The 17,317-nt window shown below is 35.2% G+C and overlaps 1 protein-coding gene across 2 annotated transcripts in view; it reads left to right on the forward strand.

Annotated features, from left to right (window-relative positions):
• UNC80 (unc-80 homolog (C. elegans)) overlaps window positions 1–17,317 on the forward strand; it is a 251,121-nt gene that overhangs the window by 115,777 nt on the left and 118,027 nt on the right. For both annotated transcript variants that reach the window (XM_011966529.1, XM_011966530.1), the window contains exon 23: window positions 12,411–12,623. In XM_011966529.1, coding sequence (XP_011821919.1) covers window positions 12,411–12,623 — 213 coding nt within the window. The remainder of the gene's footprint in view (window positions 1–12,410; window positions 12,624–17,317) is intronic.

A 17,317-nucleotide genomic window follows, 5' to 3' on the forward strand; every position in this document is an offset into this window, starting at 1 on the left:
ATAAAATAAAATAAAATAAAATAAAATAAAATGAATATGTATCATAAATAGATAGAATTTAAAGGAAAAAATCTAAAAGTCACATATCCATGACACAAATAAAACATTTCCAGTTTCTGTGTTCCCTTACCTAATCACACACCCTTACCTCTGAGAAGATGCTCTTCTTCTGAACTTTATTTTAATATCTTTCTTGTGCTTTACTTATTTTATCACATTGGTATGTGTCTTTAGAGAACATATTATTTTGTTTTGTTTTACTTTGTTTTGTCTGCTTTTGAAATTAATTTATAGGAAGTCATGCTATCCGTTTTCTTATTTGTTTAACATTATGTTTGAGTTCCTCCTTGTCAACGCATTTAGTGTTAATATGTTAATGTTTACTCATGAATGGTATTCATTTGTTTGAACATACCACAATTTATATATCCACTCTATGTTAGGTGGACATTTTAATTTTTTCAAAATTCTGGCTAATTTTTTAGCAATATCTTTATAAATATTTTTGTGTATGGGTCTCGATTCATATATAGTTTCCTAAATAAACCTATGAGTAAAATTATTGACTCACACTTTTACTATATGATACCAAATTGTATTTCAAAGTAGTTGCAAAAATTCCAAATAAGTGCCAACGGTATAATGAAAGCTCCTGTTTCTCTGTATTCTTGCCAACACTGTATTGCCCAATATTTTTATTTTTAACAATGTGGTGCTTTAAAGTAATAACCTGTAATCTATATTTTAACCTAAAGCTTGAGAAGTCTTGTCATCAGTTTATTTACCATTTCTGTTTCTGCTTTGGTAAAATATTTCATTTATGTCTTTTGTTCATTCTCTTATTGGAAGATTATTTATCTTTTATTGCTAATTTGTAAAAGATTATAGGTGATGTCAATTTTAATCTTTTTTCTCTTCTTTGCGTGGCATCATCTGCCAGTGTTCAGCTTGTTTTCATCTTCAATTTTTTTCATATATTTTAATGAAGGGAAATTTTAATTTAATATAATTCATAAAAATTATCCTTCATGACTAGCACTTCTGTCTTGAAATTCCAAGGTAGCAAAGACATTCTTATATTTTTCTCTAAAAGTATTAAAGATTAACTTTCACAATTAAGCCTTTAATGAAAATGTTCTATGTGAATAGTATAAGATAGAAATTCATTTTCTTTATTTTCTTTCATTCCTGTGGAAAAATAACTATCCTAGCACAATGTATTGACTAGTTAATGCATTCTTCTCAGATGTGCATTTCCATCTTAATCAAATGTCAAGTGTCCTTACAAACATGATGTAATTCTGGGATTTTTGTTTGTTTGTTTTTGTTTGTTTGTTTGTTTTTGAGATGGAGGCTTGCTCTGTTGCCCAGGCTTGAGTTCAGTGGCATGATCTCAGCTCACTGCAACCTCCACCTCCTGGGTTCAAGTAATTCTCCTGTCTCAGCCTCCCAAGTAGCTGGGACTGCAGGCACCCACCATCACACCCAGCTAATTTTTGTATTTTTAGTAGAGATGGGGTTTCACCATCTTGGTCAGGCTGGTCTAGAACTCCTCCTGACCTTAGGTGACCCACCCACCTTGCCCCCCAAGTTCTGGGATTACAAGCATGAGGCATCGCACCTGGCCTGGGTTTTGTTTTGTTCCATTTCTATGTATCCTGAGTCAACCTACTCTGTATTAATGTTAGAACTTTAAACATCACTTAAAAACATCACTTAGGCTAGTCGTGGCTCTTTGTTCTTCCACATGAATTTTATAATTAGCTTATCAGAGTCCATGAAAAATCCTTTGATTTATTCTTGGAATTGCCTTGAGTCCACGGATATATTTAGAGATGATTGAAATTCAGATCTGAAATGATTATTCAAAAGTTCTATTTCTTCCTGAGACAGTTTAAGTAATTTTAATTTTTTCAGTAGTTTATCAATTTAACCTATATTTTAAGGTTTGTTGGCATAAATTTAATTAGAATACATTCTTATTAGTTCTAATCCTTGAAGTATCTGTAGTTATCTATTTTTATTTCTAAAATTGTTTCCAGTTTTTTTAACAAGATGTACCAGTCATTTGTCTATTTCATTATTCTTTTTTAGTCTTTCTATTGTATGTTTGTTCTCTAATTTATTAATGCTTGCTCTTATTGTTATTATTTTCTCTCATGCTTTGGGCTAATTGCATTATTCTTTGGTTAAGTTGATTACTTAGTTCATTGATATTCTTTTCTCTGTTGTAAACTAAGAACTTAGCTATTAATTTTCCTCTAAGTACTACTTTAACTGCATACCATAAATTTTGATAAGCAGTATTTTTGTTTTAATTTACTTTTAAGTATTTTCTAATTTCTTTAATTATTATTTTTTGACTCATAGGTATCTAGATATGTGTGTGTTTTAATTTATAAAATCCAGGGTTTTGTTAGAAATCAATTTGTGTTATTAATTTCTAAGTTATTGATTCTTTAGAACTAATTTAGACTTCCTTTATGACCTAGAATATTATCAGTTTTTATAAATGTTCCATGTGTTGTCAAAAAGAATTTGTATTCTCCAGTTGTAGAACACAGTGATTGGTATACATATGGTCAAACTTGTTAATTGGGTTATTTGAATCTATATCCTTATTGTTTTCTCACTGTTTCATCTGTCAATTACTGTTAGTTGTGTTGAAATCCCTCACAATGATGGCAAATGCGTTCATTTACATTTACAGTGATGACATTTTTTGTTTTATTTATATGGAAGCAAACAGATCTAGAAATATGACAAGTTTCTAATGATTTGAACCTTTTATTATCATCAAGTGGCATGCTGATTTTTAGTGATACTTTCTACCTTAAGATATGTTTTTCTACAATGGTAATATAGCTACAACAATTTCATTAAGTTAGTATTGGCCGGGCATGTCTTTTTGTCAATCCTTTACTTTCAACTTTTCTGTTTGTTACTTAGGTGTATGTCTTATTGAAAGGAAGTATTTGGGCTCGGCATGGTGGCTCACACCTGTAAGCACAGCACTTTGGGAGGCCAAGGTGGGCAGATCACTTGAGATCAGGAGTTCAAGACAAGCCTGGCCAACATGGCGAAACCCCGTCTCTACTAAAAATACAAAAATTAGCCATGTGTGGTGGCACATGCCTGTAATCCCAGCTTCTTGGGAGGCAGAGGCACAAGAATAGTTGAACCCAGGAAACAGAGGTCGCAGTGAGCCCAGATCACACAACTGCACTCCAATCTGGGCCACAGAATGAAACCCTGTTTCCAAAAAAGAAAGAAAAAAGTTTATATTGAATTTTGTTCACCATTTAAACAATTTTTTTTCTAGAAAATTTAGTCTATTTGTACAGATTGTGATTCCTGATACATTTAGATTCACTTCTGTCATTTTTGCTTATTTATTGTACTTTTTGTTATTTCATTGTGTGTGTGTGTGTGTGTGTGTTTGTTTCAATTTCATGCCTTCTTTTAGATTGTGTTAGGGTTTATTTCTCTTGCTTTGGTATAGTTTCACATTTTAAAAGTTATTTTCCTTTACTAGTTTGTAGATTATTATATTCCTTTTGTGTTTATAGAAATCACATACATATTTAACTAAAAGTCTAAAATCAACGAATTTCTTTTTTAAATTTTTTTCTTAAAAAAAGGGATACATGTGCAGAACGTACAGATGTGTTACATAGGTGTATGTGTGCCATGGTGGTTTGCTGCACCTATTGGCTCATCCTCTAAGTTTCCTCCCCTCACCCCCCATCCCCCAACAGGCTCTGGTGTGTGCTGCTTACCTCTCTGTGCCCATGTGTCTTCATTGTTCAACTCCCACTTATCAGTGAGAACATGCAATGTTTGATTATCTGTTCCTGTGTTAGGTTGCTGAAGATGATGGCTTCCAGCTTCATCCATATACCTGCAAAGGACATTATCTCATTTTTTATGGCTACATACTATTCCGTGGTGTATATGTACCACATTTTCTTTATCCAATCTATCAGTGATGGGCATTTGGGTTGGTTCCATGTCTTTGCTATTGTAAATAGTGCTGCAATAAATATACGTGTGCATGTGTCTTTATAGTAGAATGATTTATATTCCTTTGGGTATATATCCAGTAATGTGAATCCTGGGTCAAATGACATTTCTGGTTCTAGATCCTTGAGGAATCGCCATACTGTCTTCCACAGTGGTTGAACTAATTTACATTCCCATCAATAGTGTAAAAGTGTTCCTATTTCTCCACAGCCTTGCCAGCATCTATTGTTTTCTGACTTTTTAATAATCTCCACTCTGACCAGCATGAGATGGTATCTCATTGTGGTTTTGATTTGCATTTCTCTGGTGATCAGTGATGTTGAGCTTTATTTCATGTTTGTTGCCTGTACAGTGTCTCCTTTTGAGAAGTGTTCATATCCTTTTCTCACTTTTTGATGGGGTTGTTTTTTTTCCTGTAAATTTGTTTAAGTTCCTTGTAAATTCTGGAAATTAGACCTTTGTCAACTGAGTAGATTGCAAAAGTTTTCTCCCATTCTGTAGGTGGCTTGTTCACTCTCATGATAGTTTCTTTTGCTGTGCAGAAGCTCTTTAGTTTAATTAGATCCCATTTGTTGATTTTTGCTTTCGTTGCAATTGCTTTTGGCATTTTTGTCATGAAGTATTTTTTTGTCATGAAGCCTGTGTCCTGAATGGTATTGCCTAGGTTTTCTTCTAGAGTTTTTATGGTTTGGGGTTTTACATTTAAGTCTTTAATCCATCTTGAGTTAATTTTTGTGTAAGGTGTAAGGAAGGGGTCCAGTTTCAGTTTTCTGCATATGGCTAGCCAGTTTTCCCAGCACCATTTACTGAATAGGAAATCCTTTACCTATTGCTTGTTTTCAGCAGGTTTGTCGAAGATTATATGGTTGTAGATGTGTGTTGTTATTTCCGAGGTCTCTGTTCTGCTCCATTGGTCTATAAGTCTGTTTTCGTACCAGTACCATGCTGTTTTGGTTATTGTAGCTTTGTAGTTTGAAGTCAGTCAGCCTTGTAGTTTGAAGTCAGGTAGCATGATGCCTCCAGTTTTGTTCTTTTTGCTTAGGATTGTCTTGGCTGTATGGGGTCTCCTTTGATTCCATATAAAATTTAGAATAGTTTTTTCTAATTCTGTGAAGAATGTCAATGGTCATTTGATGGGAATAGCACTGAATCTATAAATCATTTTCGTCAGTATGGCCATTTTCACGACATTGATTCTTCCTGTCCATGAGGATAGACTGTTTTTCCATTAGTTTGTGTCCTTTCTTACTTCCTTGAGCAGTGGTTTGTAGTTCTCCTTGAAGAGGTTCTTCACATCCCTTGTTAGCTGTATTCCTAGGTATTTTATTCTCTTTGTAATGATTGTGAATGGGAGTTCATTCATGATTTGGCTCTCTGCTTGTCTATCATTGCTGTAAAGGAATGTTTGTGATTTTTGCACATTGATTTTCTATCCTGAGACTTAACTGAAATAGCTTATCAGTTTAAGGAGTTTTGGTGCTGAGTTGATGGTGTTTTCTATATATAAAATCATGTTGTCAAACAAAGACAAGTTGACTTCCTCTTTTCCTATTTTAATACCCCTTATTTCTTTATTTGCCTGATTGCCCTGGCCAGAACTTCTGTGTTGGCTAGGAGTGGTGAGAGAGGGCATCCCTGTCTTGTACTGGTTTTCAAAGGAAATGCTTCCAGCTTTTGCCCATTAAATATGACGTTGGCTGTGGGTTTGTCATCGATAGCTCTTATTATTTTGAGATATGTTCCATCAATACCTCGTTTATTGAGAGTTTCTAACATAAAGGGATGATGAATTTTATCAAAGGCCTTTTCTGCACCTATTGAGATAATCATGTGGTTTTGGTCTTTGGTTCTGCTTATGTGATGAATTACATTTAATGATTTGTGTATGTTTAACCAGCCTTGCATCCCAGGGAGGAAGCAGACTTGATCGTGATGGATAAGTTTTTTGATGTGCTGCTCGATTTGGTTTGCTAGTATTTTATTGAGGATTTTCGCACTGATGTTCATCAGGCACATTCTTTTTATATTGTCTCTTCCAGGTTTTATATTGTCTCTTCCAGGTATCAGGATGATTCTGGCTTTATAAAATGAGTTAGGGAGAAGTGCCTCCTTCTCAGTTTTTTGGAATAGTTTCAGAAGAAATGGTACCAGCTCCTCTTTGTATTTCTGGTAGAATTCAGCTGTGAATCCAACTGGTCCTGGGCTTTTTTTGGTTGGTAGGCTATTAATACTGCCGCAATTTCAGAACTTGTTATCGTTCTATACAGGGATTCAACTTCTTCCTGGTTTAGTCTTGGGAGGGCGTGTACATCCAGGAATGTATCTGTTTCTTCCAGATTTTCTAGTTTATTTGCATGGAGGGGTTTATAGTATTCTCTGATGGTAGTTTGTATTTCTGTGGGGTCAGTGGTGATATCCCCTTTATCATTTTTTATTGTGTCTATTTGATTCTTCTGTCTTCTTCTTCTTTATTAGTCTAGCCAGTGGTCTATTTTGCTTATTTTTTCAAAACTCCAGCTCCTGGATTCATTGATTTTTTTTGGAGCATTTTTCGTGTCTTTATCTCCTTCAATTCTTCTCTGATCTTACTTATTTCTTGACTTCTCCTAACTTTTGGATTAATTTCTTCTTGTCTCTCTAACTCTTTTAATTGTGATGTTAAAGTGTTGATTTGAGATCTTCCTAGCTTTCTGATGTAGGCATTTAGTGCTATAAATTTCCCTTTTAACACTGCTTTAGCTGTGTCCCAGAGATTCTGGTACATCATCTCTTTGTTCTTGTTGGTTTCAAAGAACCTCTTGCTATGTAGTGCTGAGAAGAATGTATATTCTGTTAATTTGGGATGGAGAGTTCTGTAGATGTCTATTAGGTCTGCTTGGTCCAGAGCTGAGTTCAAGTCCTGAATATCCTTGTTAATTTTCTGTCTCATTGATCTGTCTAATATTGACAGTGTTGTGTTTAAGTCTCCCACTATTATTGTTTGGGAGTCTAAGTCTCTTTGTAGGTCTCTAAGAACTTGTTTTATGAATCAGACACCTGGAAACATTATCAATCTAAGAACATTTTTAAAAATTATTTTTGGGGGTTGGGGGGCATGGTATTAGCCCATTCCTGGTGCACCAAACTTGTATGAGAATGTGGGATTTTGTTAAGCATTCTCATAAAAGACTTTTTCCTTTTATTCCCCTCCTCTGTCCTACCCAGAGCCAAACCTTGTCAGGCAAACCAACTTCTTTGGGGCAGATTTTTTTCTTATTCATCCACTGCGGGTGGATCCTGGCTTTATGTCAGATGAGTATATGATCTGACCTCCAACCCACTTGTGCCAATTTTTAACTTGTGGCCCATTGGAAACCCATCTGGTCTCTCTACAGTCAGCAGAAACCTTCAGGACAAATATTTCTATCTAGTTTATCCCTGCTCCCACCTCCAGAATTGCACTTTCTTGTAATTTCTACTTTCCAGTTGTCTTCAATCTCACTTTAGAAATAAAAGCAAAATAAAAATAGACATTTTTTGATATTTTACCCACCATTTCAGGTGTTCTAAATCAAATGAATTCTTCACTCTTAATTCATCATATTGTCAGAAACAGAAGTCCTCATTTGGTTTTTAAAATACCCAAAATGTTAGCATGATCTGAGTAAGTGCTAAAATGACTAGCCTTCCAGACCTTGTGCTAACCTATAATGTTGATCTTCAGCCTACCCACAGCTACTGTAGAAATGGGCAGGGAAGGAGGCAGCCTGTTAGCTAGCGAGTCAGTTATTTATTGATCCAAGTGAGGCAGAGAATTCAATACAAACTAAGTAATAAATACTGACTCAGAAGTATATATCCCCTAGCAAAGAACTTTCCAGCGCTTACTAAGACCCAAAATAACTGCTTATTCCCATTGGTTGTAGATAAACAGGTATCCTGCACCAGCAACAGCTTTATATTTTATTTTGTAAGACAATAAAAAAAATATGTAATTCCCTAGGGGCCCACGTAAAATATTTAGTCTTTAAAAACAGTTTCTATCCAGTGTTATATGAGTTTTCAGGATCAGTCAAGGTTTCTTTGCACATCATAAGCTTAGATATAGTTCTCCAGGGAAAGGAATGTATTGCAATTATAAGCTTCAATTAACCATCATATCTTGGCAACAATATTTTTTAGGTCCCCAGGCAAAATAAAGCACAGCTGTCGAAATTACTATCTCAATTCTCTGCCTCACTTTCATAAAGGAAGTATTCAATATACATAATGATCTTATAAAATTCAAGGAAAAAAATGGCAAGGAAGTCAAGGAAAGTAGCCAGACTCCTGATGTTTTCTAGCTGTAGACTGTTAGAGACCCCCCATGCTGTGCATTGACATTCATTAACTTTTTGTAATTTCAACTGGACAAGCCTGTAACCCATGCAGAGAACACCTCATACAAGATTGAACTATATGAAATTGCTGATATGACTATTTCTGACCTTCAAATTTAGAAATTTCATAGGTTCAATCTAATATTTTGCCTTCTCAGTTAAAATTGATTCTTGCTTGTCTGGAAACTACAAAGTTATAATATAATGGAATAGAAGCCTCTCTGTGACATTATGGAGCATAAAAAGGGATCTGGGCAGACATGTTAATAAGAAAGAAGAAATTTAAATATGCTTACTTTTCTTTTAGGACCACCAGCAAATTCTCTATGGTATTCCAATGGTGTCAAATTTTGTTTAGATGTTCACCTGTAACTGTGCCTCTGATACTCTGTGGTTCTTTTCAGCTATGCAGCATTCTTCCGATTCATTTTTCTCCATTTGTGCTGTTTTTCTCTGTGATGTGAATCCATCCCTATCCATTATGTCATGCCTCCATCTTTTGCTGCTTCTTCAGATTGCACTGAGCCATAAGAGGTAAGCTCCATCAAAAGAGGGAAAATTGACTTTCCTTTATGCTCAGGAGGAATCCTTTGTCCAAGGTATTCCATAACCCTGCCCCTGAAATCAATACTTTCTAAACTACATTTTAAAAGGAACTGAATGAAAACGATTCCACATAGCCACACTCACACCAGAATTCCTTGAATGCTGCTGCACACACATTGCAAACTCAGCAAACTTAATTAGCTGCTGCTGACTAATGATCTTGGACATCAGTGCCCTTGGCTTTGAACCTTAGCATCACCCTCAATTTTCAGTATAGTAATATATATACTAAAATACCCCATAAATTAGTGTTATTTACTGCCATCTTGAATATAGAATTTCTAAGACTGACATCATCCACTAGGCTAATAATTATTATAATAAAAAGGCAATATTTGAATGACTCTATGTCATCTTCCTTGATGCAAACAGTGACATTTCCAAACATTAATGGATTTGGCTATTTACATGCATAAAATTCATCAGACAATAACCAACCTCCCCCTTAATATTTTACCATATAGTTAATGAGAATTATTTTTATATTGATCTCAATTTCATTTCCAAACTTGGATTCGAATTTTCCACAGCCTGTAACTCATAATATCTCAGTTTTATCATGAGAAGTTTTTGAGAGCAGGAGAATTGAAGTTGGTTTAGATTCAAAAATGCCTTGGGCTTCTTAAGCAGCTAAAATAATTTTTAAGTAATATTTTTTAAGAATTATTTTATCTAAAGTAGGCAAACTAATCTATATAGGAAGCCTCACATATCACTATTTAGATTGTTCATTCATCTATTGTTAATCCTGTCAGTTGCCATCTAACACTTAGAGGCAATAAAATGATCCTCCACCCCATACATGTGGTCCACGTTAAGTTTCACCCTTGTTAATCCTGAAGGAGCCAGGGTTCACAATATGATGCTATTTCAGCAGTGTTACTTATGTCTTCCTGTCATTAAGCTTTGAATCCACATTGCTTTATATTGGGAATGTGTCATATTGTGACAGGCTAAGAATAAATTTGCATCACTTGCCTGACCTCTAAACTGACATTCTGTTTTAGAGACAAATGTTCCAACCTTTTCCAGACACAGATTTGCATATCTGAACTGTTTAGTGAAATGAATACTTAATACAAGAAAGAATATAGATATTTAGTTTATATGGTATGGCACTGCAATACTATTGGGTTTAATGCAGAAGGTCATCTGACTCCTTGCAGTCTCAAGTTTTTCTATCCCTGTGACCTGCTTCCTAGTCTTGACCCCATGCAGTTGATGAGATAGACTCTCATCATTAGTATCCAGCTTTTGTTAAGGATAAATTCTCACCATTAGTGTTCATCTTGCATTCTGTCTTTCACGTAGGTTAAGTTTTCATGTTGTGGTAATACATAATATTCTTTGTAAAATTAAGTACCGACATAAATATATTTTCATTGTAATTTTTGATGACTGCATTTAAGACATATACAATGAAGAAAGGCTTAAGGAACTAACTTACTTGAATCATCCAGTGTGTTTGGGATACTTTGGTACCCAAAAATGTAAAGTAACCAGCTCTGCCTGACCAGGGAAGGGATTTAAGAAGGCTTCTCAGAGGAGGTAACTAACTGAATCCTGAGTCTTAAAAATGGGAATTTTCTGGGTAGAAAAGGAGTTTCAAGGCTCTGCAAGCCATGAGACAACATGTGGAATGGTAGAAGATGTCACATTTGGGAGACAGCAACTAAGTTGAATAATTGGATCATAAAGCACTTGGGATGGGCATAGAAAAGGAGATGACCCAAATCACAAAGCTTGGATATCTTTGTTTTATGGTTGAGTATGGAGCCTGTAATAGATCTCAAATGGGGAAATGATATGTTTATATATTTATGTTTTAGAAAACAATAGTACATGGAACTAATGTCCCACTTTAAATATTAATAGTTAATTTCTACTTGCATTCTAGAAATTATCTTTTACTAAGATTTATGGGAGTATAAATTAAGACAATGTAAATGCCAAAGAGAAACTAGCATAGGACTGGCATCAGTGAGACCTGGGTTGAATCCTATGTTCCTATATTCACCCCTTTAATGCTATATGATAGTGAAAAATTATACCTCATTTTAAAAAATCTTAAATGAGGGACATTATTTATAGATCACAGGGATGTTATATATTATAATTCTAAAAGTTAACTGACATGTAATTGACACTCTATATTAGCCTCTATTTTAACTTTATGGATTGATACATTGCTTACAATGGTTATTAAAAATTATTTCAGTTTGAAAATCTGTGGTTACTGAGTAACCCTAAAATGATAAATAATATTGTGATGTATTTTTTGAAAAACTGACACAAGTCAAAATACACATGAATAGTTGATACATATTTTCTTATGATCTATTGACCTTTTATGGAAAACTTCTCATTACTTCTTTCCTTAACTTTAAAAAAAAAAACTTTCAAAGATTTCAGTAGAGTATTTGATTCTTACCAGATTCTGGATATCAACTAAAAGATGTTTCTTCTTTTTTCCTTTTTTTTTTTCAAGCACATCATGACATGACAAGGTGGAGTGATATTTTTCTGAAAAAATGCTGTATCATTTATCAATTAATCTTCTCTTTATCAAATATTTTCAATGAAAACCATGCCTATTTAAGTATAATCCAGTCAGTTATTTATGACAAAAGAAAAAAAAAAGACTAACTCAACAAGATTGAGCTTCCTTTTCTTTTTTGTTTTTTGAGATGGAGCCTCACTCTGTCTACCAGGCTGGAGTGCAGTGGCATGATCTTGGCTAACCGCAACTTCTACCTCCCGGGTTCAAGCCTCAGCCTCCTGAGGAGCTGGGACTACAGGTGCACTCCACCATGCCTGGCTAATTTTTTGTATTTTTAGTAGAGATGAGGTTTCATCATGTTGGCCAGGCTGGTCTTGAACTCCCTTTTTTTAATAGCCAAAATGTGCAGAAGCAATTTTACCTCTTTGGAACATATGGATGGTTATAGACAAAAGACTATTGCTGGTACAAAATTACTTCTGACGCTCTTGGTTAAAATAAGACTAATTCTAGAAATGGAATATTTGTTTGCTTCATGTAAAATTTTAGGGTTCAAAAAAAGATTCATATTTAAGACCTCACTAAAAGCTCTTTCACTCTACACTCAAATCGCTGCCACCCTTAAATATACAAAGTTGGAGACATGTAATTACTTGAGATTCTTGAGAAGAAGGAGAAAGCAACACAGAAACCTACTTAAAATGTCTAATTCTTCAAGATCCACATTTTCTTTGGGGATTTTACTTTCCAGATTTCTCACTACTGTCTTGGCTGTACAGACACAACCCTAGGAAATATGGTCAAACTAAATCAAAACATGAAGAGGAAAATAAACTAAAAGTACACAGTCATTCCCTTTAAGACCAATTTAAAGTTATTGTTCATTAATCCCACATTATTCTTTCCTGAACAACCCTACTCAGGAAGCACCTGTGGTGGCCAGAGCAGCCTTGTTCCTGGAATGTGCTCGTTTTGTTCACCGCTGCAATCGTGGCAACTGGCCAGAGTGGATGAAAGGGCACCATGTGAACATCACCAAGAAAGGCCTTTCCCGGGGACGCTCTCCCATTGTGGGCAACAAGCGAAACCAGAAGCTGCAGTGGAATGCGGCCAAGCTCTTCTACCAATGGGGAGATGTGAGCTTTCGGTTTTCTTCTATAACAATTAGGATGCTTGAGTGAAGTGGAGTCATTTTTTGATTGATTGTGTTGGTTTTGAAGACAATTTGTTGAGTGTTTGATATGTACCAGGTACTGAAGGGAACCCTTTGGGGAAAAATAAACAACTCATTTAATCATCCCAATAAATCTATGAGGTCAGAAATTACTCTCTCTGTTTCACAGTTAAGAAAACTGAAGTTTATACAGGTCAAGCGACCTACCAAAGTTTACATATATATTAATAGTAAGTAGAGGAACCAATATTCCATCTCCCAGATTAGATTTCAACGCCTTGCTTCTAATTGCTGTATTCATCAAGAATTGTCTTTTTGATAGTTGTTGTTATAATTGTAAAATACACCCTTATTTTGGATTCTATTCTAATTTATGTTTTGTAGGACATAATTTTTTCTAATTTCTTAATGAAATTTTCTCTTTTGTTGATGTGCCTCCTTTAAGTTGCCTGAAAGCCTTTGGAAATTGCACACACACACACACACACATATGTATGTATGCATATGAGTAAGTGAATAAATTTAAAAGTGAATGAATGAAACTTCTTTAGGAATTCTAACAAAATGGACCCTTAAAATAACTCCAACTTCTTTACCATAGAAGGAAAAAAGGTGAAGAATAAAAAGAAATTCAAGAGGACCAAGTTGTTTCTGTTAATTTTAGACAGAGCTGAACATAAACACACATAAAGAGGTTCCATATATTCCTCTTTTCTTAAAGATTACTTGGAATAACTATTATAATTTCTGTTAATAATTCAGCTGAATGTGTCTACCAATGTGCTTACCAACTAAGGGTATTCTTCCTCCAGTTTTACCCACATCTTTTTTGTGAAGTGCCTGAGTTATTCAAAAGGTATAAATTGTATTCAGTATATGTGCCATCTTTCTACAAGTGTATCAGTCTTTACTTCATTTGCTGTTCTTTGGATTTTCTTATAAAGACATCCTGTTTAATTTTCTATATAAAGACATCCTGTTTAAAAGGATACATGAGTGTGTGTGTGTGTATATGTGTGTGTGTGTGTATATTTATATGTACATATGATACGATGGAGTAGAACACTTTATTAATGCTGATGTCGATGATCAAGACTTAGCACTGCCCTTTTCAGGCTTCTATTGCACATTATATATATGAGAAGACACAGTTTCTTCTATGTAATATCTGTTTTTGTAAATAATTGAGCTAAATTATTATGTGATTCCATTGTACTTATCCTGCATTTAATTATATTTGGTTTTAACAGCACAAGAGTTTATACAAGTCAAGCAGTGTCAATGAAATGCATATCATGAGATACATAGAGACACCAATAATCTCTTTAATGTGGAGAGATGTTTCAGCCCCTCATTTGTTACCTATCTCATTAAAGGAAGGTCTTATTGAAAGGCTTCTCTGAAACAACAGTCACAATTGATAATCCCATTGGCTTCCTTCAGGAGGGGAAAACCATGAAGTGCTGCGCATTTGAGAGTTTCAGGTTTATAGGGAGTTTGTGACCGAGAGATTTCACAAACAGGTGTTTTCAGGAGAAGTGTCTTCTGACTTTCTTGTGGCATTTGACACTGCCAACTGCACATACCTTTGTCTTTTTGAAACCATTATGCTCCAGAGTTTCCTTGCATCTCTGTGCCTAATTCTCTGTGTCCTTTCCTAGTCCTCTGTCTCCTCCCTCCTCATAAACAGATATTCTCCAGGATTTCTCTTAATTTCTTCCTATATAACTTACTTTAGGGTTACATTTATTTTTATATTTCCAACTATAACCCATAAGTACAGACTTCCCTAACCATAGCAATTTTCAGATCCCAGGCCCACATTGCCAGCTGCACTTTGGAAACATTCAGTTAATATACTAGCACTCAATCTTCCAAAATAAAACCCTTCTCCTCAAGTAAACACATTGCCACCTACAACCCTTCTGAGCTTTCTATTCTCATTGACACCAGCGTCATCTGAGATGCCAACCTTTGAGCATATCCCCATCTCCTCCCCTATTGATCCCACCTCTTTCGTGTCACTGAAGCCCCTTAGGTCAGATTCCATGACTTCTCATCTGGATGATTAAACTTTTTTCCTATTTGGTCTTCTCCTCACAGTCTCCTCTCATTTAATGCATCCTACACAATCTCAGTGAAAAGTTCTTCCTATAGCCCAGCCCACCCAAGATATGACATTCATTCTGATCTCCCAGCCTCCAGACTTGCCGCCTCTAATTCATTCTCCAAACTGCTCTCAGAGTGATTAGGCTACAATGCAAATTACAGTGTGTTTCTGATTCACTTAAAATGCTTTCAGTGGCCCTCCTTTTCCCTCAGAATAAAACCCAAACTACTTAGCCTGGCATCACTGCCCTCTCCATGACCTTCACTCAAACCATTCCAAGATTATGGGTGATGAACTCAAATGAGTCAATGTACCCAAAGAATATGTATTTAAATACTTTCCTCCTACTATATGTTCAATAATAATAGGTTCTGACATGAATTTTTGAAAGCAGAGTCCATACTTGTCTCAGCATTCCTAGGCAGCTAGTACAATGTCCCTGGAATGAGAGATCAGGTTACTTCCCCCACTCAGAAACTACCTTTCATCCTTCTCAAGAATGTAAAATGAAGTTCAACTTCAAGAACTGTAGGATCTGATCCAAATCTACCTTTTCAGCCTTCCTGTACATTATTTCCTCCTTCAAAATTGAACTTCAATTCAGTGGCCCCTCTGGCAGTCTCTGAGCACATGGTGCATTTCCATGAACATAAATCTTTCAGGACCGTCTCCTAGAATGTCTACTCTCCCCATTCTCCATCAGTCAAAACACCAATTTGTCAAAGTCTACAAACTTTGAGACCTTCTGTGAGATTTTCTGTGGTTCTCTGAACTAAATTTTATCTTTATTTCTTTATTTTTTTTATTTCAATGACTTTTGGGGTACAAGCAGTTTTTGACCACATAGATGGATTAATTTTACAGTGGTGAATTCTGAGATTTTAATGCATCCATCACCCGAGTAGTGCATGTTGTACCCAAAATGTAGTTTTCCAGTCCCACAGCTCCGCGACCCTCTCCCTCTCTGAAATGAATTTAATCTATCTTATGAGCTAATAAAGTGTTTCCAGTCTCTTTAGCCACTTAATTAGTTGTTTTGTTATGTTATTACATCCCTCAATAGACTGTAAGCTCATTGAGAGAAAGAAAGAAAGAACACAGGCATAGATAGTCAGACATCCTATGTTTGAATCCTGCTGAGCGACCTTGGGCAAACCTCCCAGCCCTTCTAGCCTTCCTATTTGCCAAATAGGAATCTTTCTTATGTGGCCTTATAATTTATCAGGGCACATTAAACAAAGGTACTAATGTACTCTAACAACTTACTGAACTTTATGTTGTATTTAATACCTAACAAATTACCTCACTTAATAAATAGTTGATGAATGAAGGAAGAGACGAAAAAACATAGCCCTGAGGCATTATTCTAGCTTTGGATGAGAAATAGAGATATAAATTATTATTTAGACATACAGTATTATACCAGACAAGTTCATTTTTTGAGCAGCCCTTAAAGCTTTATAAACTGTGGATGTAATTTAAGTTGCTTAGTTACAACATCCTGGAATGGTCAATGTAGACATTTTTCCCCTTTGAGTCTCACTATTCAGTTTGTTGGCGCCATTCCAGACTCATAATTGCATGTCTCCTCCTTAACAGAGGATCTCCAAAATAGCAGCACCAGGATAAGGCTTTTTGGTGTGGTGGTGGTTTTGTTTTTACAATTTGTTTTGTTTGCTTAAAACTTACCCAGTTAGCAGCTAAAATTTTAGAATCCCACATACTGCTTTCTATACTGCTTTCTCCTTGGTATGGTTTTTGCTTCCTGGTTTTTAGCTCCTCACTTAATTCCAGAGTTTAGGGAGACTTTTTGTTTCCAGATATCTACAACATTCAAAAATGTCTTTTCATTTAAAGAGTTATGAGCATAATCTTCACTTAGAGAGCTTGAGCATGTTTGTTTTCAGTAGTAAGTGTATTTTCTTACTTGCTGAGAATTTAGTAACTTTTCTAAATATTTGCAAAGTATGATACAGAAAGAAAGAAGAAAGTTAGCTGGAATTTTGCTCTTACTTAAACAGAGAGTGTCCAAACTGTCAAACCCCAAGTTCAGTGATCTGTTTAACTTTTTCTCTCTCACTCCTGAGCCTGTGTCTCTTCCATTGTTGCATGCAGTGTATAATTGGAAATAAAATAAATTAGATAGAAATAGTTTTTTTTGTCTCTTCTTGTGGAAAATTCCTTTGATAAACCAGACAGTAGTGCCTGATGATTCAATAACAGATAGCAAGGATGTTAGTTCTAAGAATACCATGTAAAAACCAATCTTGTCCATGTGCTGAGTTATTAAGAGTCATATTTCTAATGTTGTTGGGCAGTCTACCAAAAGAAAACTTAGCATTTCTTACTAATTCATAGAGTATTATGGAAAGAGGAACAAAGTCTATAAAAGAAGCCAATAAGTACATATATAATGACATATAGAAAAAAAAATCAGCAACAGAATTCTGGCCAACTTCTAAACTCATTAGCGTGACAGTGACATTCTCATTAAAAATAGCATAATCAGAAGCACTCTGAGGAACTGTGCCTTCTGATGTTTTACT

The sequence above is a fragment of the Mandrillus leucophaeus genome, unplaced genomic scaffold (assembly GCF_000951045.1).
Source record: "Mandrillus leucophaeus isolate KB7577 unplaced genomic scaffold, Mleu.le_1.0 Scaffold763, whole genome shotgun sequence".
Classification (NCBI taxonomy): Eukaryota; Metazoa; Chordata; class Mammalia; order Primates; family Cercopithecidae; genus Mandrillus; species Mandrillus leucophaeus.